Genomic DNA, 25,984 nt, shown 5'->3' with positions numbered 1-25,984 from the left:
TTTGAAATATTTAGCAGCCCAAAATTGCAACTAAAAGTTACAGGGTTGTACAATAAAAACGAAGTGGATTAATGGATCATCTAAGCCATACGGTTCGCATGATTCGCAACACAATTTGGTAATGGCTAGCTTAAAAAACCCCGGACTGGAAAGCAAGGTCAAGCCTACTTAAGTTTCAACAATGTCCATAATATAGAGGTACATCTTAGCACACTATTTATATAGATTGTGGCATAGGGCATAAAGTTTCGCAGCGTCGAGTGATTGACTACAACAGACCAATTCATTAGCTCATAGCACTATTTAGCACAATATATCTTGAGCAAAGATGTTATCGACTGCTTTTGCATCTCAACCTCCCTTCAATAAAACATATTGCTGGGAAATACACCCTCATCGTGTCCTACTTAATCATTGACTTCAACTTGGCTAGCAATCCCATATGATACTTACACAAAGTCAGACTAGAGTCAAGCTAATTATACATGCCACAGCAACAAAGAGAATAACAAAATCAGCCAAGAAAATATTACTACTTAAAACTTACAAGGAGCCTTATAATGAATTGATTAAGGTGAGGATTTGAGATTTTGTAGATTTGTGGGTCAAGACCTTTCATGACAGCCTATTACAACATTTACAAGAAAAGGTAAAAGTAAAAAAGCCTTCATTTCACTAACACAGCCATAGACCACGCCAAAAGAATTCGTTAAAACCTTGAGTTACTCTGAACCCTTGCATTTCCAACACCAGCCATTGCTACAGTTTTTTTCCGCCTGATGAATACAAATGATCCACTGACGAGCAAGAGACCCAATATAAGAACCTATAATTTAACAAAAAATATTAGGACATCAATGATTCAAAGTATACAGAAACAGAACAAAACCTGCACAAAAACCCTGCAGAACCATATGCACAGCTACAACAATAGAGAAAAAAGAATTTCATATGCACAGTTACTTCCAAATTTAGGATGCCAGCAAAATCTACACAAGATTGAGGGAGACAAATGGTTTAGAAACTCAAGCAGGCTCATCATTAAAGCAAATCAGAAAGCATTTCAAACACAAAACCAGATTTGTTCCATAAAGGATAATAAATACAAGGAGAATAATTATACAAACATCAATTACCACCCAAAAATGTAACCATTTTCGAACTAACCACCCGTTTAATTTTTTTTTTTTTTTAAATTACCACCCCTTAAATTAAATAAATGCTCAAATTACCACCTATTTAAAAAATCCGGTGGATTTTCCGTCTGTACCCTTTTGACTGATTTTTTTCCCCGATTTTTCTTTTTAAAAACACTCTCTATACTTTAATTCACATTTCCTTCACCAAATTCTATCAAATTTCAAAGAGAAAAATGTGAATTGAAGTTAGGAGAGCGCTTATAAAGAGAAAAATCGGGGGAAAAAATCAGTCAAAAGGGTCAAAATAACCATTAGGTGGGGCCACAGACAGAAAATCCACCGGATTTTTGAAATGAGTGGTAATCTGAACATTTATTTAATTCAAGGGTGGTAATATAAAATAAAAAAATTAACGGGTGGTTAGTTCGAAAATGGTTACATTTTTGGGTGGTAATTTAAAAATTTTCCTTATATTTATTCAACCTTCAAAATATTCTCCAATTGTCTTGCTTGGACAAACCAACATCACAAGTATCATGCATGACTCCTATTGCTTATGCAAGTAAAATCTAAGAGAAATAGCTTGAAATATACTAAGGGGTCCTTCTTGCATAACAAAGGTGCCAGGGATCTAGGAGAAAGCCACAAGATGTAGGTGCTGGTTTTATTTCTGTGGATACAAAGCACAAATGCGAGCACAAAGTGATTTAAGACTCGACTCAAGGGGGGTGGCAAAGGAAGCCTAAGGCATGCCCGGGCTAGTGTAACTGATATATAGAATGTTTAACCAATCCATTCCAGATGGACCAAGGGTTTGATGTTTTAGGTTCATCTCTGGCAACTGTTCTTGGACAATGGGCGAAAGCCCAATCCGGCAATATTGCGTGAGTGAAGAAGGGTAATGCCCACAACCCAACAAGTTGGCAAATTCAACACAACATTAGGGCCGTCCCCTTCATTCTATGCTGACCCCAACCAGGGCTGTAAAAGCAAAAACAAATAGCAGAGAAGAAAAGTAGAAAAAGGGAAAGAAGTTTAGTGCTAGTTCTTAAAACAGACTACATAAACCTGAACTAAGTCTGATCTCATCAGGTGGACTTGGTTCATGTATGCTGTTACTATATAGCTTTATCAAAGCCAAGACCTTCAGTAAATCAGAACAAAAAATCTGTGGCATGCTGCATGAATCAAATGGCATCCCTTCTGTTATTTTATCAAGTACAAGTGAAAAATATTGTTTCACATCTTCTCACTTGTGCACTAAGAGGTCTCCCAAACAGAGGGCACTGATTCCTCTCTCAAGCCCCAAATCACTTCATATTTCTGGAAGATCATTTAGAGGATCCAACACTATGGACATAAATGATTTGCAACAGCCAGCATTTTGTATCTTCCTCTTGAATTCAGAGGGGACACAATTCTTAATTGCACAATTTAGAGCCAGCATTTTGTCTTTGCAACACAACTAAGCATAATTCTCTCATAAAGGACACATAGATTGCAAATTTTTAACATCTTTCTGCAATAATTGAGCACACCTAGTTGCATGAGATCATTACTAGAGCTACTAGTTGACAAAGGTAATTTACCTAACTCAGCGACAAAATAAAAGTACCAATCTTGTAAAAGTTGATGGGATGGAAAAACATGCTCATGGATAATGGCTATTAATACAGTATCAGTCATACAACCAACAAATTATAGAGCTAAAGAACACACTGTCATCCAAGCAAAGCTTAAACCAAGTTATGAACCTTTGTCCATAAATATGTGAAAAGCAAAAACACTAATATAAGGAAAAAAAACAACGTTTTGGAAGACAAGAACTGAGAGCTTATCTTCATATTTGGATTTCTTTTTAAAAAAAAACATTGAAAAGCAGAATTACGCACCTCAAAACCAAGAACAGAGAGCTTCTCTTCATTTACACCCTGTATACAACTTCTGTAGGTCACATACTCAAGGGGTTCACCCTTCTGATTAGAAGATTTGTCTGTTGCTAATGTCCTGTGCTTAGTTGCAACATTGTCTGCATTAACAGATACTTCTTGAGTAGATTGGCCATTTTGAGGGACATTACCAATCGTTTCCTTTTTCACATCTCCAACTTTGATACACTTAAAAGGAATACGATATCCAGTTTCACTACAGCGATATTTGTCATCTTTCTGTGATAAATAACAGATATTAATTGATTAGCTGCTAGCCTGACAGCAAGCATGTTGACACCAGAAGAGCAAAGTCTAGCAAAGTAACTAAGATTATTGTATTTTATTTCACCTACTACTCTCTAATCACAAATCATCAACAATAGTAGAATCATACAGTATGAATGTATGATGCTTATACGGTTATACCAGCATCCATGATATTCAAATGCTCAAGTATTTGCCTCGGTCTAGTTCAAAAGCAGTTCATCATACTATATGCTACTACAATTCAATAGATAACCACAATCCAATATCTTTAATATACTACGGAAAAGTAATACACAAGGAGCCACAAAGAACTCTTCAAAAAATCAATCATCTCCGCGCTTAATGCATAGTGATAAAATTAACCTCCTAGACTCGGGTACATGTATAAGCATTTCAAACATCATTCATGACTTCTTACTACGCAGAAATATAGAACTGGTATTTGTACCATGAAAGGAAGCAATGCCATATCATTTTAATTCTCGAAATGTTCAGAGCTCAAGCTTCCCAATTAAGTACTTCGTAGCACTGAACTACTGAAGGAGCCAAAAACAACTCTAGCAGAGTACATTGATCAAAATTTACCTCTTTAATCACAAGTTTAAGAATTTCGGGTTTTCAACCAATGCACCCTTACTAATCAGGCGACACAGCAAGATAGATTCAAGCATTTCAATAATTTAAGGAAGCAATCTCATAACTTTTTAATTCCAAACAACACTCAAAGTTTTCAACAATATAGCATTAACTGTAATTTCAAACACAGAAGCCAATTGACATACCCAAATTCTGAATTAATTGAATATCCCATTTCCCATAAAAACTGATCCAAATCAAAAGGCAGTTCAGTTCAATTCAATTCAACCAAATTCAAGCAAATTACACAAAATTAATAGAAATACAAACAAGTTTTAAAAAAACCAACATGAAAATGATGAAATAATTCAGAGAAAGAACCTTCTCAGAATACTGACAGGAAACGCAAGGACCAGAAGGGGAGCATTCAAAAGTAGTATTCGAACCATCTGGTTTCTCTTTAAACCCTAAAAGTTTCCGACGCCCAAATCCTTCTTCTTCTTCGTTTGTTCCGCTTTATAAATCAAAATTGATAACAACCCATTAATCTACAGATAGAGAGAGAAAGAGAGAGTGAAGATGGTGGTTGATGATCGGAACTTACAGTTGGTGGGAGAGTGAGAGTTGCAAAAGCGACGAAAAGAGAATCAAAGCGACAAGAAAAGATCGAGGAAATTGAATGTGTATTGCAGATGAACAGTTTACCATGGAAGCCATGGCTCACGGCTCACGACTCACGTCGGTGATGATGGGTTTGTAGTTTTGTACAAATGTTTTCTGCGCTGCCATGGCAGATCATGACCAGATGTATTCTCTTTCAACTTGTTTATCAAAGGGCAAATACGTAACTTGACTGTTTTTTGGAGGATACTTATGTAAATTGTGGGATGCTTGAGTTAACTCTGTTTAACTCTAGTTACTAGAGTGTACCCGTGCAAAATACGCGGAATGTATTTTAAATTTGAATAAATTAATTAAATATGTAATATAAGAAGAAAAAAAATATTTCAAATAGGGAAGTTGATTTGATGTAGTAACTTAGGCCATGTCATTTTTAGAGCTGTTGTGGACTGATTTGCTTTACAATGCTCTGTTCAAATCTGCTCTATTAAGTATTTTAGTAATCTGTCGACACCTATTCTGCTCTGCTGAAATCAGATATTCACTGCTTATCTCAGAAACTCAAAAAAAAAGGGTCGACTCTTATGTGGATGGTCACACAATGTGACCAGCTATTATGGAGGCTACTTTATTAAATCTATAGAGGTTATTCGTTCTATGTTATAGGAGTTATTTTGTTAGTGTCATAGGTTTATTTTTGATCTTTTGCAAGTAGCTATCTGGTCAGGCCAGTCGCGCAAATAGCCAAAAAGTGTGCTGTACATTTTTATTTAATTTTTTTTTTTTTTTTATGATTAGAGAAGTGGAAATTGTTTGTAGGATAGTCCCCAAGAAAATATGCATATAAGTGAAGGGTTGGGGATTTAGAGTGCTATGGTGAATTGTTGATAAGGGAACTGTATATCCGTACTAATGCACAACATACATTATACGCTAAAGAAAATAGCACAAAGTGAAATGTTAGTAGTGTTTTTAAAAAAGTTAATTTTTACTTCCTCTGTTCTTTTTACTTGACCTGCTTCTTTTATCACGCTTGCCAATGCAAAACTTTAACGATCAATAACTTAAATTCTCCATAAGTAAAAATTATAAAAGTTATATATTATGATAGTACTTATTGAGAAGAATCCAAAAAGATCATACATAAATATATTTTTCCTTACATATTATTCACAAAAAACGGTCAATGGAGGGGTGGTGAATAGTGTAAAAGTCAAAGCGGGACAAGTAATAAAGAATGGACGAAGTATTAATTATTGCAGTCCCTTGAAAATACAAAAAAAAAAAGGGATAGGATAGATAGTTATTGTACTTATTGATTTTTTTAAAAAAAATTAAAAAAATAAATCAATAATATAGTGGGAATGTGGGATGGGTACTTGGGTAGTTTTTATTGGTTTGTAAATAAATAAATAAATAAATAATAAAAATTTTAAAAAACTCACACATTATTTTTTTTGGTGCTTAGAGAGCCACAAGGACGGGGGGTGAGAATCGATCCCATAATCTTCTGGAACCGAGAGGGAAGCTCTAACCACTTGAGCTATTCCTCACTCTCAAAAACTCACATACTTCCTCCGTTAATGGTTAATTGCAACAAAGGAATATCTTATATCTCACAAATAATACCCCTTTGTTGCAATTAACCATTAACGGAGGAAGTATTATAGATTTGGCGTTAGCTCAACAAGTAAACAGAAATTTCAACTCCGTTACTTTAGTACTTAACACCTGCAGCCATGTGTCCGGTTAGTTTTGACTGACGTGGTGGTATTAGAAGCTGGAAATTTAGGTAATTACTAGTACGCGCCCGTGCTAATGCACGGGTTATACCTATTAATGGGATTTAATAAATAAAAAATAAAAATATACATAAAAAAATAAAAATAAAAAAACTGACTAAAAAGAAAGTAAAATAAAAATATGACCTACTTTTTTTTTTTTTTGAGGTAATAAAATGTCACATTTTAAATTATTGATAGGAATGTATGAAATTAAAACTAGAAAAAAGTAGTGGAACTTATGGTGGAATTAAAAAATACTTAAATAAAATTGAAATTTTCGATAATCATAACTAAACAAAGATTTAGGGTCCGTTCTGTTTGACTGAACTAAGCTAAACTGAACTGAATATTTTATAAGAGAAGGAAATTAAGAACTGAAAATAATCTGAAGAGAACAGACCCTTAAAGCAAAGATGATTCCTTACCCAATCGGACTACATAAAACCCAATACAATAATGTACTCTATCCCAAAGTTTTTTTTTTTTTTTTTTTTTTTGTGGTTAATTACGGATATTGAATACTATAGTAATGATCTAAGCTTTCATAATTTATCTGTAGTTAAGGAATAGTATATGTGTGGGTAGTGTAAATGAAAGTGGAGTTGAATGATGATGACTTGTTGAGATAACTGAATCTAGTCTCTTTTTTTTTTTTTTTTTTTGAAGTTGAAATTATAATTAGTTCGTTTTAGATAAGATTAATTTGATTGGGGAGTAGTTAGTAGATGAGTAGTTGGGTGTTTTATGTATATTCCTTATTATTATTATTATTATTATTATTATTATTATTATTATTTTATTTCTTTTTTATTTTATTTTTTTTGAATTTGAATTAAAGGAAAAGAAGGGAGTAATTTTTTAGGTGAGAGTGAATGAGGAGGCTTGGTTGGGGTTTTGGAGGCTCCTCATTCACTTAGGGTCTGTTCTCATACGTTTATTTTCAGTTCTAATCAGTTCAGTTCAGCTTAGCTCAGTTCAGCTCAGCTCAGCTCAGTTTAGTTCAGTTCAACTCAACTCCTAATTTCCTTCTCTTATAAAATATTCATTTCAATTCAGTTCAGTTCAGCTCAGTTCAGTTCATCTGATTTCAGTCTATTAGAACAGGCCCCTACTCTACAATTATATATTAGATGTGTTATTTAGGGGTTTCCTTTAAAGTAAATGATTTTTCATGTGTTTTAGTATTGTAGTGGATGTACTTTTATTTTATTTTTTTTAATGGCAAGGAGGATCCTAGCTAGACTTGGCTAGAAATTTAGCATTAGATATATGGTAAGGAATCCATAGCGGCTACCCCCACATACCCTCACTTAGTAGAATTCGAATCCCAAACCTCTAAGATTTGAGGTAAAAACTTTACTAATAAGGGCCTGTTCGCTTCATTTTAATTTTAGTTTAGCTCAGTCCAATTCCAATTAGTTCAGTTCATTTCATTCCAGTTCCCAATTTTCTTCTCTCATAAAATATTCATTTCAGTTTATTTCTGTTCAATTCAGTTCACTTAAGCTCAGTTTAGTAAATGTGAACATGCCCTAAGTGAGTCAATTTTTTGTTAGTTGTAGTGGATATAAAATGGTTAAACCTTTTTTTTCCTATTAATTATATAGTTCGACATTGTTGGTGAATATAGTTAACTTATTTTGTTTAATTTATGCTTTGAAGTTAGGGTTTTTGAATTTAGTAAATGGTTATTTTGGTTAGTGTTTTTCAATTCTAAATTATTCATAATTGTTTACTTCAACAAGTATGTTAGGATTAGTGATGATACATTTATACAGGCCTTGTTTGGCAAATGGCTGTTGGCGGGTTCACTTGATTTGTTTGGCTGTTTATAATGGCTTTTGAAATTGGATGTTTAAGCTGACTGTTTATAAAAGTGTTTGGTAAATTAATTGTTGGTTGTTGGCTGTTTATTAGATAATTTGTGGTTCAACAAGCCAAAAGCCAACAAAAAAGCTACTCAAAGCATCTTTTTCATTTTGGCTTAAAAGCCACCTTTTTCGTTGACTAAAAAGCCAATTACCAAACACATTTTTTGGCTGTTTGACCACCTAAAAAAGCCAAAAGCTAACCAAAAATCCAATTATCAAACATGGCCACAATGTTTGTTGTTAGCTATGAGAGGTTGTGGTTTTGTTGATGTGGAATTGGGCTAAGCAATTGGCCAAAACTGCCAGAACAAAAGCCTACAGTACTAGCTCTTCATTAAAAAAAAATGCCAACAACACTAGCAAAACTTGGAAAAGCATTCAATTATGCACAAACGACTTGCAAATTTGGTGGTTGAACGTTGGAATTCATATATCTTTGGCTCAGTTTTCATCCCTTCACTATTTTAGGGTGACCAAATTAAAACTTTGACATAAAGACGTAACGTCAGTCAACTCCTCACCAATACCTTGGTTATTAACCTTTCACCCAAGCTAAGGTTTATTTCTAGGTTGATTGATATGTATCAATAGTTTAATATTTGACACATTACTATACCCAACACAAGTTATTTACGGAGTACATAAGGAGCGGTACTCGGTTTTTCATATTGAGAAACATAAGATGTTTATCACGAGTTAAATATGTAACTATAGCTTTGCAACAAAAAAAAATGTAACTACAGCTGGAACTGAAGGTTACATATGAAATTTGTGGGATGCTTGAGTTAACTATGTTCAACTCTAGTCACATGACGTTAACTCAACAACTAAACAGAAGTTGCTTCATGTCTTCCTCCTTCCTCCAACCCACCTTCATCCTCTTTCTCCAATGGTAAAGGCTACACATAAACTGAGTATATGTGAGTCATATTTAGGCCATGTTTGGTAATTGGCTTTTTAATGACTTTTTTGTTAGCTTTTGATTTTTGGCTTTTTTAGGTGGTCAAACAACCAAAAAATGTGTTTGGTAATTAGCTTTTTAGTCAGCGAAAAAGCTGGCTTTTAAGCCAAAATGAAAAAGCTGCTTTGAGTAGCTTTTTTGTTGGCTTTTGGCTTGTTGGCCCACAAATTATCTAATAAACAGCCAACAACCAACAATTAATTTACCAAACACTTTTATAAACATCCAGCTTAAACAACCAATTTCAAAAGCCATTATAAACAGCCAAACATTCCAGCTAGTCAAACAAGCCAAGTAAACCAGCCAACAACCAACCGCCGACAGTCATTTGCCAAACAAGGCCATAAACTGATGATGTGGCAAATTTTGATTGGTAAAAGGTTTGGGCTCCTAAAATAATCTATTTTAATATTTCATTCAAATTTCAAACCAAAAAATTCAAATTATTTCAAATTAGATTGTGTTTTTCAATGCAAATTGAATGACCCCCACTTTCCCAACCACCCATTTCTCTCTCCTCTCATTTTTTTTGGCTGATTGTTTTTTTGTTTTGTTTTTCTCTCTTCTTTTTCTTCTTGTTCTCCATGTTCATACCTTCAAATTTAATTTTTTTTTGGTCCGGATTTTTTGTGTAATTATTTTTTTAATACAATGTATATTATATATTTCATGACTAATTCATCGAATATTTATCTTAGGCTTAAAGATTTTGCATTCCGAATTTCAATTTTGTCTCTCTTCTCTCTCTTGTTATGTTCATGTTCTTGATGATATTTTGAAAAAAATTCATCCTTGGCTTGAAAATATTTGTTTGTTTGTTTTTTTTTTTTTCCAGAAATTCATTTAATATACAATGTTTTGTTATACATTAAATTATTAATTTTATTTTTATTTTACAGATCTAGTAATTCATTGTTTGATTTGTATGAATGTAAGTTGTTACAGATCTGGAAAAAAAACGGCTTTTTTTACCTTTTTTTTTATCTGGCTGCTTATGTAAGAAACTTTGATCCTTGTGCTCAACCACCATTACTGGGTCACTTACTCTACATTACCTTCTTTTGGGACTTTTAAATGGTTAATATAATAATATGATCTGGAAAGAATTGGTTTTTTTTACTCTTTTTTTTTTTTTTTTTTTTTTTTTTTTTTTTTTTGTAGAGAAGATTCATTGTTTCACTTTTTTTTTGTAGACAAATTATGTTATACAAAAATTCACCAAGATTGAAATACCGTGCTATATCATCTGAGTGTAAACATCATTATTTCCAATGTTAGTCCATTTACCCAGATTTGTTTGACGAACAATTTTTCCATAATTTAAACATCAAACTTTAAAATTTCTGCAAATTACATTATTGGCCGGTAACAAATGTTGGATATTAGATTTATCACAAGGATAAGTTATTAAAATCCTTAAAATTATCACAATGACTGAGGACATATTTATAAGAAATTATTATCCACTTTTATAGCACAAAACTCTTGAAAACAAATTAAAGTAAACAAAGAAAAAATTGTTATTATAAAACAGGAAATAAAATTATGTATCTTTAAAAAAAAAATTGAAAGGTTGGTAACGATTGTAAATTTCTATTTTATTCAGTAACACCATTTATTTTAATAGTATTCATTAACAAGATTACAGTAACAAGATTTATTTAAACAGTATTTCCATTTTTACTTAACTTATTCTAATTTATAACATGCTATTGATATTATTTCAAAAAAAAAAAAAAAACCATGTTATTGATATTTGGTGTAAAATTCCAATTTATTTGGTAACACCATTTATTCTAATTTATAACATGTTATTGATATTTAGTTGTCAAATATCGATCTCCGTATTAACAATTATAATTTCACCTTTTTTAAAAAACACAATTGATCAAGACCGAGTTATGGAGAGTTTCTATTAAGTATATATGTGTGGCTTATAACAATAATGATTAATCTAATATTAATATTAACCAACTAAAACATAACTAGTAATAGTAGTTATTAATTTCCTTACTAGATGTAAACAAAGTTTCCAAAACTTTTAGTACTATATATTAATATGTATTAAAATTCTCGATTGGTAAGCATTTTCAATCGTTTTTGAAAAAATGGAATATTTATTAGTAACCGATAGCTATTATCCAAATTTAATATATTTTAACCCTTCACCATTGTATTTTGGAAATGATAATTATTGCATAATCTTACTTTTTGCTAAAACAATTTATCGAGTGATAAAACTTGTATATTATTTTATTAATAATTGTAATTCATATTAATAATCAATTATGATCTAATATTTATATGAAGTAGCGTGATTTCATTTTTTGCCCGTTACAAATAAATAAGTATTCGTAACGGACACTATTTTTCCCGTTACGAATATCTTAATTGTAGCCTGTTACGAATGAGATTTTTTCCACTAGTGCGCGTGATTACGCAAGGCTACTCAAAATACTTAACCCAATAACAAAACTTGCAGCGAAAACTCAACTTTCTTTTATTAATACTTATAAAAATAGTAACATTGTTATGAGTGCTCAAAAATATGGACAAGGCCAACATTCTTAAACTAGGTGAAGCAAATCCCGGGACTCCCATATGCTCTTTCATGACTCCACATGATAATAGTCAACACTGCTTACCATTACGGTAAACAGGGCGAACCAAAACAAACAAGAAATACGGATTAGCAAACTATGCTAAGTACGATAAGTGCAAGATAGTGTAAACTCAATTTATTTGCAAACGTTCTTTTAAAACCAATTCAAATAATTAATCCAATAAATTCAAAACTCATTATTCCAAAACCGATTCCAATGATTCATATTCAAAATAATAGTTAATAAAACCAATTCCTTTATCAAGAGCCAATTCCTCACCCAAGTGTGCACACCCTCCAAGCTAGTCTCCTTATATTACAAGGCTATTCTTGAGGAAAGACCCGGTCACACAAAATCCAAGGCCTTATCAATAAACCAAATCCGCATAGTGGGATTACTAACATGCTTATAAAGCATTAATAATAACAATTCAACGGTTCAATAAATCCTTTTAATATCCAATAGTTCCAATATAATTAAAAATCCTTTTTAATTAATTCCACATGCTTTCAAAATCAAACCTTGTAAATAAATACTTGAGAATAAAATCTCATATTAATAACTTTTCAAATTCAACAACTCTTTCTTGAAAAATCTTTATTTAATTCAACAAACCTTTTAAAATCAATTCCTTTATTTAAATTCGATAAGTAATCCAAACCATTCAAAACATGATATAAAAATCAATCATTCAAAATACGTTTATTAAATAAATACCTTCAAACATTATTTATTTCAAAATCATAATTCAAATCAATTTAATTCAATCACCAATCAAATCATGTAAAACATGTTATTTAAACTAATCACTTTCAAAGGTATCTAGCCACCTAAACATACCTTGATCCTTGCTAGAAAAATCACACAAAAAGAACCTCAAGAACCTTGATTCTGAATATCAATCAACACTTCGCACTTTTAAAGTTCAATCACGAATACACCTTGCAAATAACATATATAACCATAAGGTTATCACAACATAAACTCAAATCTAATTTGCATGGACTATAAAACTCTTTTAAAATAATAATTTAATATAAAATTATAGCTTTGAAATAGGTATTTGTATTTTAGAAAACTAACCTTGAAGAAGATAAAGGAATAGGTTTAAAGAGAATTGAATTTTCGTTGGAAAGAATAGGTAGAATTTGCAGTGGCCATAACTCCTTCAATATAACTTATAATTGGGTGATTCGTGATCCTAAACTCAAGTATTTTTCGAGAGGAACAATCTTCTTTGAAACATCAATACCCCAAAAATGACCAGAAGTGGCCGAAAAGTGGATTCAATGGTTACGGGCTGATTTGTAAGAAAAGTATGAAAAAGTTTAGGGAAAAGAAGAAGAAGAGAGAAGAAGAGAATTGATTTTTGGTGTGAAGAATATGAGAGATATGAGAGGGTATTTATAGGCTCATAAATGAAAGAATTATGGTAGGAGAATGTAGGAAGAATTATGGTAAAAAGAATTAAGGAAATTACTTTTGATATTAAGGTGATTAAGAATAATAGCATTTAGGAAAGTGTGTTTGTCATGAAAATAATATGGAAAAAGAGATTACTTGGGGAATAATCAAGGATTAAATAAGGTAGGGGTATAAGATGATCAAATCTTTGTGAGATGGAAAATAAGAGATTTTAAGAAGATAATTAAAATACAATTTACCAAAATAAATCACCCAAAATCCAACCAAAGTGGCCGAAAATTTTAAGCTTCCGTCCATAGCTCCAAATTTTCGGACCATATTAGTAGTGTTTAGGAAATTATTTTGCTAGATTTTAGGCTTAAAAATAATTGTGTAAATAATATACTACCTCTTGTTCAATTTACTCGCAACAAAGGAATATTTTATGTTTCACAAATAATAACCCTTTGTTGCAAGTAAATTGAACCGGAGGTAGTATATTGTATAAAATAATTAAATAGGAAAATACCAATTATTCACTGATTAATTTACTAAGAAAAATCAGATTTTCTACTTAGAAAATCCCAATATCTTAGCTAATTAATTAGGGAAATTCGGTCCTTTTAAATTAAATAAGAAAATTTAATTTTGTTTAATTAAAACATCCGAAATATATATAAATAATCCGGTTTTTAAAAATAAAATAAATGGATTATAAATCTTACCCAAAATCCAAATATAATAATTGAGTTTTTAAAATACTTTTGACACCAAAATTAAAATATCATTTTGGTTCCAAAATTCAAATAGTAAAATAAATTACTAAAATACCCTTTTTAAGAGAATACTAATTAATTAATTAATTAGAAATACGTTTAAAATACGGGATATTACAAATACTTTTTGCATAATCTTAATTTTTGCTAAAACAATTTATTGAGTGATAGAATTTGTATATTACAATATTAATAATTGTAATTCATATTAATAATCAATTATTATCTAATATTTATATGAAGTAGTGTAACTTCATTTTTTGTTAAATTAATACTACCTCCATTTCATATAATCAATTTGTATATCCTCCGTTTAAAAATAAATTTCTCACGTGAAATCTTATGGTAAATTAATACTACCTCCGTTTTATATTATTTGCAACGATTAGATGTTTTTACTCTCTACTTTATGTCAAATTGTCGCAAAACATGAAACGGAGGTAGTATTAAAGAATGCGACAATACTAATAATGCTAATGAACATGTTTAAGTTAATTACAATATATAAACAAAGATTCCAAAAGTTTAAGTTTTATTATTAATATATTTCAAAATATTTATTTACTTTTCATATATAACTTCTTGTTGTATTGCAAATGAATTTTTTTTAACCCCTTTACTATTTGATTCTAACCAATTTCCCCCCCTCTTTATTTTGGCTAGTAGTGACATGGCCTTTTTTGTTTTATTTTATTTTTTCTATTGGGAGTTTATGCCTACCCCATATAAACCTGGTTTATGTGTAGCATCTCTCTTCTCCAATCCATCTTCAAGCTGCTTCGACATTACCGACACCACTGATTTTGGCTGCTCTGCCGCTGAGCTGCCGGAATTAAACAAAAATTCTAATAACACATAGAGATAAAGGGCCAGGTTTAATCCTAGAGGGTAATTGAGCTTTCCTCCTCTATTGATTTCTCCATTAAAGTTGAGCATTCCCTTCTTCTCCATTGAAGCCGAGATCAATTAAATTGATTATATATATATATATATATATATATATATTGCATAATTAGATAGTTCAACATTGTTGGTAAATAGTTAAGTAATTTTGTTTGATTTATGCTTTTGAATTTGGTAATAGGTTATTTTGGTTGGTGGCTATCTTTTGATGCAATTTGCCAAAATTGCCAAAACAAAAACAAAAACAAAACTTGGAAAGCATTCAATTACACACAAATGACTTACAAATTTGTTGGTCGGAGGTCAGAGTTTATAGATCAAGGAACTACCTTTCACTCGTCCAATTGGAGTATCAAACTATAAACTTTTAACGTCGGTTAACCATCTAATATTAATATATGTAGGGTTGTGATCCAATGAGAAGGATCTTAAAATGAGAAGGAATCTCAACCATTCATATGAGCAATCTAACGACAGATATTGGAAACAGAAAAAACCCATTTCATCTCTCACTATCACTGTACTGACAAATTCACAAGATTATAGAGCTTAGAGCATTGCCACCAATGTGGAGAAAAATACCCATGGGTAGTTTTTGGGTTTTAATAAAAAAAAAAAGTCCCCATCAATGGGCTAAATAAAAAATTTCCATGGGCAAATCATTTTATGATCAAAGTTTGGGCAAAATTAAAATCTGACCAAGAACTAGTGGGCCCCACGTGCATATATGCAATTAACTTTTTTTTTGCTCACCTTACCTCAAAACGCAGCGTTTTGAGGAAGCGTGTTCTTTGCTTCAACTCAAAACGCAGCGTTTTGAGGAAAGGAAAAGCAAAAAAAAAATTATAAATGCAGCCCTGAAAGGCGCGTCAGCACGCCCAATCAGGCGCTGACACGCGTCCTATCAAGTAACTTGGACCAATCAGGAAATTCCTGATTATTGCAACGGTTATATTTTGTAACGGGTATTTTGTGCTTTTAAAATAAAAAAAAAAAATTTACCAACGGCTAGAAAAAAAAAATTCCCTACAAATAGAGACCCATTTTGCCTATATTTTCATATTTCCAAAATTCACATAATTTTGTTGTGTTTACAATTTCTCTCAATTTCTCCCTCATAATTAGTCATCCTTTTAATATTAGTATTAATATTAATATTATTATTATTAATATTATTATTATAATTATTATTATTAAAATAAATATTATTATTATTAAAATAAATATTATTATTATTATTATTATTATTATTATTATTATTATTATTATTATTATTATTATTGGAAGTATAATTATTATGGTTATTATTATAGCAGTATTGTTATTAATATTATTATTTTTGTTGTTATTATTTTTTTTATTAGTATTATTATTATTATTATTATTATTATTATTATATTTGTGTTATTATTATAATTATTATTGTTATTGTTGTGTTAGTTTTTGAAATTAATAAAAAAAATAGATATGGATCCCAATAACCCCTTTTACTCAATACTTTCTCAAAATTATAATGATTTAGATGAGAATTTCATGAATCAACCTCAATTTCAACTTTTCTTACAAAGATTGAGCAACACCTCTCTGCAAAATCCTCCACAACAACAAATACCTCCACAACAACAAATACCTCCACAAATTCCAACTGAAAACACTGATTACGAGCAATCACCTCCTGTCTACCAAGGAAGTAACTCTCAGTACGATGATAGCCAAGAAGAAAATGTGCCTGAGACACCTCAATACCCTCCGTCGACTCAAAGAATGCCGGTGGGTTCCAACCAACAACTCGCTAAAGCTAGTCGTATTTGGTCAGTCGCAAAAGATGAAGCTCTTATTGGGCTATATTTAAAATACAGTGGAAATGCGATAGTGGGTACGGGCATGAAAGCAGCTGAACTTTGGCGACAAATATCTGTGGCGTACGACATGGTTCAAGCTAGGCAGCCAGAAATACTACCACCCAGAAATGCGAAGAGTTTGAAGAATCGTTGGAGAAGGATGGCGGCAGATGTACTGTTATGGACAAGTTGTTACGATGAAGCGGGTCCGTTAACTGGAAGTGGATTCAACGAAGTTGATCGAATTCAAAAGGCTTCGAAGTTGTTCCATATATCATCCAAACCACCACACAATTTTGTTTTTCCCCACGCTTGGGAAATGATAAAGAATGACCCAAAGTGGAGGCCGAAACTCAGATGGGCATTGTCACTAAAGGAACGACAGGATTGTCAACTGCGTTCGGAAGGGGACACCGAGGATAGCAGTGGAAGTGGAAAGAGATCGAGAACTAACAGTGAAGCTGAAGGAGATGTTCCCGTTGGTGGGTTTTCATCAGGAGGTATACCCAGACCCGACAGGGTAAAAAAAGCAAAGGCTAAGCGTAAGGGAAAAGCTATTGCTCATGATAGTGCAATTTTAAGTATTGGTGAACGGATACAGGCTTGTACTGAAGTTAGAAGCTTTGAGGCAAATTTACGGCAACAAAGGTTGGACCTTGAAAGGGAAAAGGAAAAGAGGAAAAACAAACAAGTCGAATTACAAGAGAAGAAGATGAAATTTGATATGTTGCAAGCCATTATGTCAAAAACGACGCCACTTACACCAGCTGAAGAAGCGTGGAAGGAGGAACTAATTCAAGAAGTGTATGGTGGAAAGTAGAGTAGTTTATTATGCATTATGATTTCAAGTATTTTGTTTATTATGTTGCAATGAATTAATTTTTATTATTAATTTTATCCAAAAATTAATCAATTTATATTACATTTTTATATATTTTGTTCAATTATGAGTCAAGTACTAGCTATTGTGTGTAGATTTTGTCTTATACAATTATGAGTCAAGTGGTTGGTTTTATCAACCATTGAACTGTCAAATCCCAAAAAGTAGCCAAGTCCAATTGTAGTTTTTGTTTTATACAAGCATTGAGTAGTCATTTCATACATAACTTGAACCGTATGACAAGCATTGGTATTGATTATTAAGAATTGAGTAGTCATGTATTTTGTTTTTACTATACATTGAGTAGTCTTTTCACACTCAGTTGAAGGACATGCATTGAAAAGCTTTCCTATTTAAAGCTGTGATATCCATAAATTGATCCACAACACCAAAACATTCAAAAACCAAACACAGAAAATGTTTTCCATAAGCTCAAATTCTTCTGATTCAGATCAATATGCGGAATTTGATAATCTAGTTGACGAATTTGTCACAAATCACTTACCTAACATAATGCTTCCTCAACCACCTCCATCCGAGATCGAAATTGTAAATGAAGATGAAATTGTCCCGCAGCGTAGGGGAGATAGAGAAAGGGAGAAAGGGCATTTGCGAAAATCAGTTTCGTCGTCGATTTCGAATGCACAAACCTTTATTCTGTCGGATTATGAATAAAGTGGTTGAGGGCGATCCGTTCTTCCAGCAGCGTAGGAATGCAGCTGGTAGGCTTGGCTTATCACCTCTGCAGAAATGCACCGCTGCAATAAGAATGTTAGCGTACGGTGTTGCTCCGGATGCCGTAGATGAATACATACGCATGGGTCAAACAACATCTAGAAAATCAATGCAACATTTTACTCAAGGGGTGATCAAGCATTTTGAGGCCGAGTACTTAAGAAGTCCAACAGATGAAGATTTAAGGAGAATCCTTCACCAAAATGAAATGCGTGGATTCCCGGGCATGATCGGTAGCATCGACTGCATGCACTGGGAGTGGAAGAGCTGTCCTATGGCTTGGAAAGCACAATACGCAGGTCGTAGCAAGAACGCAACCCTTATCCTCGAAGCTGTTGCGGATCAAGATTTATGGATTTGGCATGCATTTTTTGGAATACCCGACTCTTGTAATGATCTTAACGTCCTATACCGCTCTCCGGTGTTTGACCATGTTTTGAAAGGATGGGCACCACCAATTAGTTATATGGTAAACGGCCATGAGTACAACATGGGATACTAATTAACAGATGGTATATATCCGAATTGGGCAACATTTATACAAGGTATCACATATCCTCAACTCCAGAAGGACAAGTTATTTGCAGATAAACAAGCTGCAGCTCGGAAAGACGTTGAACGTGCGTTTGGAGTTCTACAGGCTAGGTTTGCCATATTACGACAACCCTCACTTGCTTTCGACGAAGATATTTTGAGCGACATAATGAAAGCTTGTATCATTATGCACAACATGATTGTCGAGGATGAACGACGCAATTACACTTGTGCCGAAGTTTTGAGAAGGTATTATGAAGAAGATCGCCCTCAGATTCATAGAGCAAGGTCCGGTCCGAGTATAAGTGCCACAGTGAATAACAACGAGCCTTTCGAATTTGACGTTGGCCGACCACCAAACGTTGATTTTGACGGGTATATTCAAAGAAGAATTACCCTGTGTGATAGCCAAACCCATTTTTCTTTGAAAGATGATTTAGTTGAGCATATTTGGCAAAAATACGGTCGTACAAATGAATAAATAGTTTTGTAATCGTTAATTTATTTGGTTTGTATGATAGGTGTACGATCATTATGTTCCAATGTTGTAATCGTTAATGTTGTACTAATGAAAAATGAAATTTCGCATAAAATAATTATAAAAATAATTAATATTGTACTCATAAATAATTTAATCAATAAAAAAATTTAGTTAACAATAAAATTAAGAAATACTAAATTACAAATTTAATGATGTGTAGGAGAGATAAATATTGGTGGGGTATAGGGTTAAAAATAGGAGAGAGAATGGTGGGGATTATAATTTTGACCATTGGTGTAGAAAAAAAATGACCAAGAAAATGCCCATGGGGAGGAGGAGTGAGAAAGTGGTTAGAGAGAGATTGGGCAACCAAAAAAAATGCCCATTAGTGGCAATGCTCTTAGTTCCCACTACTTTTCCATCTAATCAAGACCGACTACCGTCCTCAAAAAATTTTCTATTCATATTTTCTCCCTCTTCCTCCCTCAAGTTTCATGATTATTTATCTCCTTGCCTTCAATTCTTCCCTCCAATAGAAGCAATCTGATCATCTTCACCATTTTAGATCATAGATATTCATTTTGAAGCTCTCGGCAACGCCAGTGAATGTTAGTTAGAACTCTTTAATGGAAATAGAGGATGAGGGAGAAAGAGAAGCGGGGTGTATTTAGGTGTGTGAATGAATGAAAAACTAAGCAACAAATAAATTAAATTTATAGAATAACTTGGCATGTCTACTAGAATTGGTAGTGTCGCTTTGCCAAATCTCTTTCCTCAGGTAAATGAATACGAGGATGAACAATTTGCAATTTAGAAGTCAAATAATGCACATTTTGTTTAAAATTTATGCACGTCGAATTTAAGTCGAAAAATATATGCACATTCAACTAAAAAAAAATGCACATTCAGTATAAAAATTATGCACATAAGATCCTTCTCATCCTTCTCATTTGACCCCAAATATATATATATATATATAAAGGGAAGTTTTTTCCCGAGTAATTAGAGAGCCACGTAGGATTTAATTTTTTCAGCGCGTCATGTAGGATAATAAATTTTAGTGGTAGCCAATTAAATATGAGATTATTAATTTCTTTTAGAATTAAATAATTTAAATGACACGTAAGCAAAATTGGCGAATGAGATTTTCCAGTTTAAATTAATTAAATATAAAATATTATCTTTTGATATTAGGAATTTTATCTAAATATATAACAAATTTTAGCACATAAATATATATATAAAAAAATTATTTTAAAAAGTTTAAACAAACCGTGAATCGCACGGTCTTCATCTAGTTTCACCATATGGGTTAACACAGGCTTAGTTGCCATGTGTAATGGGCTGAGCAAAACTACCCGAAAACTCGAAACCCCATTCCGTAATCGTTCCGAAAATTAGGGTACCTGATCCGATAACCATAACGGTTCGAGTACCCATTCCGATAATTTGTTATCGGGTATGGTTATTGTGTATCCTTTTAAAATTAACGGTTACCCGATCTGATCCGATAAGCAATTTTTTGTCCTTTTCTTCCCACTAAAATCTATTTTTCCAAATCTAAACTCTTACTTAAATTCATAATTACTTTATAATATCGATGATTAGTAATATTATTAATAATTTGGTCAAGATCATGTGGTATTGTTGTTAATTAATGTTAAAAGATATTATAATAACTAAATTATTAAGTTTAATTATCATTATTGGATACCCGATAACTGATCCAAAAATCCGGGTACCCGAACTTATTGGTTCGGTTTATGGATATCTGTTAAAGAATAAACCTCTCAAGAGTCACCACATGTAATTGTCCCACATTGGTTGAAGAAAAGAGAGTTAAATACTTTATAAGGCTAAGGGGCTATTCCTCCTATTGCCATATGGTTTTGGGATGTAACCTCCTTTGATCGTGAGAAGTGAACTCTCTCTCTTGGTTTGCAGGTGCGGCCCAAACCCGCGTTTAACATGGTATCAGAGCCAGGCCCACGATATGGGACCTTAAAAAGTTCACTAGGCCAAGAGTAGGTCCATGTGAGGGGAGTGAAGAAGCACTCTAGCCCGAAAAATCACATGAGACAAAATTAAAAGGGACCTTACATGTGAGGGGGAGTGTTGAAGAATAAACCTCTCAAGTATCACCACATGTAAGTGTCCCACATTGGTTGAAGAAGAGAGTTAAACACTTTATAAGGTTAAGGGGCTACTCCTCCTCTAAATCACCGTGCAAGAAAGCATTATGTACATCCATTTGATGTACATCCCAATTTTTAATCGCTGCCACTACTAAGAAAGTATGTACCGTAGACATTTTTTCCACTGGAACAAATGTTTCATTGTAATCGATCCCTTATGATTACCTAACACCACAAGTCTTGCTTTTAATCGTAACAAGTTACCGACCTCATCTCTCTTCTCAGTGTAAACCCACTTGCTTCCAAGTTCTTTCTTTCTTGCCGGAAGATTCTCCAATGTCCAAGTGCCTTGATCTTCGAGAGCCTTTATTTATAAGGCCATAGCTTCTCTCCAACCTTCATGCTGCATTGCTTCCTTGAAAGATCTCGGTATGCGTGTCTCTGTTACTACAACAATGTAATTTCTATGTTTTTCGGAAAACCGATCATAATTCACAAAATATGTTATTGGATAGGGAGTACCTGACGAGGGAATGTCGCGGATGAAGATGTGACTTTATTTTTTCGAATGGTGTGTGTAACGCAATCCCGCAACTTTGTCAAAGGAAATTTCACTCTTTTCCCCCGTCCTAATTCTTCTTCACCCGTATTTTCTGTCTCCACGCTGTCCCCCCTGTCTTCAAGAGTCTGCGTGGCTTGAATCCCTTGTGACTCATGGTCGGAGCCGTTGTGATGCAGATCCGAGATGTTGTGAAGCTGCGGACTGCTGCCTGGGGTCAATATGCGGCTGCCAGCAGTACTCGAAGCCTGCTGGACAGATCTCTCCGCGGCCTGGCTATGGATGGGAGTGTTTCCCTGCGGCTAGGCTGCGGAGTCCTCTGCTTGGTGGGTTTGTGCAGCCTACTGAGCAGACCACTCCAAACACTGGGTATGAGAAAGGCCCATGCTGCATCCAAAATTCTATCCTAAACGGGCTCTCATGTGAGAGGGCGTGATAGAGTATAAAACATATTCCTGGACCTCAACCATCAACTTAAGCTTTTGGTTGACTTGGTCCATTAACATGGTATCGGAGCCAACGTGATATAGAGGTCACGGGTTCGAATCTCACCCGCCCCGCCTTTAAAGTGGAATTAATTCGCACCAGGTATGGGTGGGCCTGTATTGCATCCATATTTCAAGCCCAAAGGGCCTTTCATGTGAGGGAAAGTGATAGATATAATACATATTCGTGGGCCTCAACTATCAGCTTAACCTTTGATGGTTGAGTTGGTCTTTTAACATGGTATCAGAGTCAGGCCCAAGATATGGGACCTTAAAAAGTTCACTGGGCCAAGAGTAGGTCCATGGGAGGGAGAGTAAAGAAGCACTTTAGCCCGAAAAATCACATGAGACAAAGTTAGAAGGGACCTTACATGTGGAGGAGAGTGTTGAAGAATAAACCTCTCAAGTGTCACCACATGTAAGTGTCCCACATTGGTTGAAGAAGAGAGAGTAAAACACTTTATAAGGCTAAGGAGCTACTCCTCCTATTGCCATATGGTTTTTGGGATGGAACCTCCTTTAATCCTGTGAAGTGAAGTCTCTCTCTCTTGGTTTGCGGGTGCAGCCCAAACCCGCATTTAACAATATCACTTTTAGTGATATTGGTTATCGAGTACCAGAACCGTTAGCACTAACGGTAGGGATATCCGTCCCATGTAGGGGTGAGCAAACCGGGTACCCGGCCAAAATTTTAGGACCTGGACTTGGAATTGGTTGAAACCGGGTCCTAAAATTCAGATCCGGGATTGGAATTGGTTCAACCAGGTCCTAAAATTTAGGAATTGGTATTGGAACCACCGGGTACCGGTTCCGGGTACCCACTTATGTATGTAATTGTTAAAATATAATACAAATTATAATTTTTATTTTAGTTAGGTTCATTTTTAGCATTTAATACTCACTTATATTTATACATGCATTAAGCTATTTGTATTTATGTTACGTAATAATAATAATTTTTAAATTTACAAATTAGATACATTCAACATATTTTTATTATTTAAAATTTATTTATTTTAGCATAAATTAGGTAACCGGATACCCAACCGGTTCCGGTTCCAAAAAATTGAGAATTGGAATTGGTTATAACCGGGTCCTTAATTTATTACCCGGAATTGGAACCACCGGGTCCTATTCCGGTTCCGGACCCGCTGATTCCTAACCGGTTCCGGTTCCAATTCCAGGTACCCGGAATTTTTGCTCAACCCTAGTCCCATGCTCACCCCTATTATGTATAGCATGAAATACTTAAATGTTTTTTTTTACAATTTTCAGTGCAAGTTATTTACCAAACTTGCCACTTGGTAAAATTTACTTGTTCTCTATGTGAGAAATATGTATTTTCTCGCATAAGTTGACAGTTGATTAACATTACATGTTTCTCATTGTGAGACATGTATTTTCTCCCACTTTTACTATTACCCAGTACATGCTTTAATTTTTATTGCTCTTTTTATTTTATAAGTTTACTCTTTTTTATGAGTATTTGTATTTTTTTTTTCAGAAAAATTTAATAGAGAATTAATTTTATTTTTTTTTTTTTTTTTTTTTTTTTTTTTTTTTTTTTTACAAAGGATAAAAACCGAAAGAAACTTAAGTAGGGGATTTTGTTTTTTTTTTGGTGTTTAGAGAGCCACAAGGGCGGGGTGAAAATCGATCCCAGAATCTCCTGGAGCCAGGAGGGAAGCTCTAACCACTTGAGCTATTCCTCACTCTCAAAGTAGGGTATTTTGTGATAGAATAAAGGATTTTAAGATTGTGAGTTGTGATAAAAAAAACTTTTTTTTTCCTGTCAGAAAAAAAAAAGGTTGTGAGTTGGGGAGTCAACGTCGGAGCTCGATTTGACCACCAATCATGAGTATTGACTATACATTCATCTACTGAATAATTCCACAAACAAAGGTTTTGCCTCCTCTAAAACATTACTCCCTTCTTCTTATAATAATTGATACAGTCAAACTTTGCACACTAATTAATGCACTAATTTGACCTTATTTTTGTATAATTAAATATTAATAAAAAAAATGTATAAAAAAAGTTATAATATAAATTTCATATCAATACCTATATAAAAATAGAATAATGCTATGTGTAGTCCTAAGGGTTATATATAAGCATTAAATACACTCTTGGAAATTGTATAAAATTAAGAATTCATCACAAAAACACGTGTAAATCAGTATAATTAGTATCTATATTTTTATGATTTCTTAACTTTTTATGATTTTCAATTGTAAATTTAATTTAATGCTTATATGTAGCCCTAAGGGGTATGTATAGCATTTTCCATAAAAAATATTTTTCATAATTTTTTTCTAAAAAAAATAGATACACATATATTTCATGATAAAAATTTATTACTTTAAAAAAATTATAATCAAAGTTAATATATGAATAATGAAATTATATCCAAATGTGTATACTATTCTAAAATGGAGTGAGTATTTCACATCTTCATGTCATTTTCACTTCCAATTTTGAGTTTTGACACAATATAAATTGAAAAATTGGCTTAAAATAATAAAGAATTGTCAATGGTGTGTGCAAAATAATACGAACTAAACTATTTACTATTAGCAGTACCACCTTTTGTACTATATGTGCAAAATAGTACAACAGGCACCGAAAAAGTGCTGCAAGTAATACTTCGTCTATATTTTGCACATATAGTACAAAATGTGGTACCGCTAATAGCAAATACTTGAGTTTGTATTGTTTTGCACACACCGTTGATAGTTGGTATTATCTTAAGCCAATTTTCCATATAAATTTGGTATAATGAGTTCAACGATTTTTAAATAGCTATCTACCTGTTATGAAATATCGTGTGGATGACCATTATGCTCCTTATATCATTCCGGAATATTCTAGATATATGGTTTAATCTTATCTAAACATATTTGTGGATATCCATCTTGTATCACTCTAGAACTTTCTAGAGTTTAGGGTTTATTATTCTCCAAGCAAACTCTATCAATTATTGTACTATATATATATATGTATATGTATATATATATATATATATATATATATATATATATATATATATATATATATATATATGTATATGTATATGTATATGTATACCTCCATCATATGAAATACAAGTATAATACACATTTCAATTCCCTCTCAATCTTTATATTTCTCCTTATTTTACAACACGTTATCAGCACCAAAGCTCTAATCAATATGTAAATTTTTTTTATTGTTGATTTCTTAGGTTAATGATTAATTCGTTGTATACTGAATGTGCTATATTATACTCATTATTATCTTGTTGTGTCGCATCTTGGGAAAAAAATTAGAAGGAGATTAATCTTGATCATGGGTTTTGATCTTTTAATAATGAAATCACACGTTTCAAGAATGTCATATCATTCCCAATCCTCATTAATTAATTTGGGTCTAGTACAAGGAGTCTCATGGTATTAATAATTTGGAATGTTAATGGTAGTGTCGCTTTATTTAATTACAAAGAACTGCTCGTATTATTTT

At 32.8% G+C, this 25,984-nt stretch overlaps 3 protein-coding genes across 3 annotated transcripts; 2 read left to right on the top strand and 1 right to left on the bottom strand.

Annotated features, from left to right (window-relative positions):
* Positions 1-316: 316 nt before the first annotated feature.
* On the bottom strand, positions 317-4,716 carry LOC110713683. The gene is made up of 4 exons (XM_021892140.1): positions 4,518-4,716; positions 4,295-4,427; positions 3,032-3,307; positions 317-826 (listed from the first exon to the last, which is right to left on the bottom strand). Exons 1-4 carry the CDS (start codon positions 4,628-4,630, stop codon positions 710-712), a joined length of 639 nt encoding a protein of 212 aa, XP_021747832.1. The 5' UTR covers positions 4,631-4,716; the 3' UTR covers positions 317-709.
* An 11,587-nt stretch (positions 4,717-16,303) lies between these two features.
* LOC110713768 (glutathione S-transferase T3-like) lies at positions 16,304-17,497 on the top strand. The gene has a single exon (XM_021892214.1). The coding sequence runs from the start codon at positions 16,304-16,306 to the stop codon at positions 17,495-17,497; it is 1,194 nt and encodes a 397-aa protein (XP_021747906.1).
* Positions 17,498-18,110: 613 nt separating this feature from the next.
* Positions 18,111-19,307, top strand: LOC110713767 (putative nuclease HARBI1). Its single transcript, XM_021892213.1, has 2 exons — positions 18,111-18,761; positions 18,861-19,307. The coding sequence occupies exons 1-2, from the start codon at positions 18,111-18,113 to the stop codon at positions 19,305-19,307; spliced, it is 1,098 nt and encodes a 365-aa protein (XP_021747905.1).
* Positions 19,308-25,984: the final 6,677 nt, after the last annotated feature.

This window comes from Chenopodium quinoa, unplaced genomic scaffold, assembly GCF_001683475.1.
Source record: "Chenopodium quinoa cultivar QQ74 unplaced genomic scaffold, ASM168347v1, whole genome shotgun sequence".
Lineage (NCBI taxonomy): Eukaryota > Viridiplantae > Streptophyta > Magnoliopsida > Caryophyllales > Amaranthaceae > Chenopodium > Chenopodium quinoa.
This window is presented reverse-complemented; position numbering and strand designations above follow the sequence as displayed.

Bases quoted from the DNA above. Each gene is read 5' to 3' on its own strand.
- LOC110713768 (XM_021892214.1), top strand. From the start codon at position 16,304: ATGGATCCCAATAACCCCTTTTACTCAATACTTTCTCAAAATTATAAT.
- LOC110713767 (XM_021892213.1), top strand. From the start codon at position 18,111: ATGAAGATGAAATTGTCCCGCAGCGTAGGGGAGATAGAGAAAGGGAGA. The intron at 18,762-18,860 runs GTAAACGGCCAT...CCTCAACTCCAG, and splicing joins CACCACCAATTAGTTATATG to AAGGACAAGTTATTTGCAGA.
- LOC110713683 (XM_021892140.1), bottom strand. From the start codon at position 4,630: ATGGCTTCCATGGTAAACTGTTCATCTGCAATACACATTCAATTTCCT. The intron at 4,428-4,517 runs GTAAGTTCCGAT...TGATTTATAAAG, and splicing joins CTCTCACTCTCCCACCAACT to CGGAACAAACGAAGAAGAAG. The intron at 827-3,031 runs GTGCGTAATTCT...GTTAAATTATAG, and splicing joins TCTCTGTTCTTGGTTTTGAG to GTTCTTATATTGGGTCTCTT.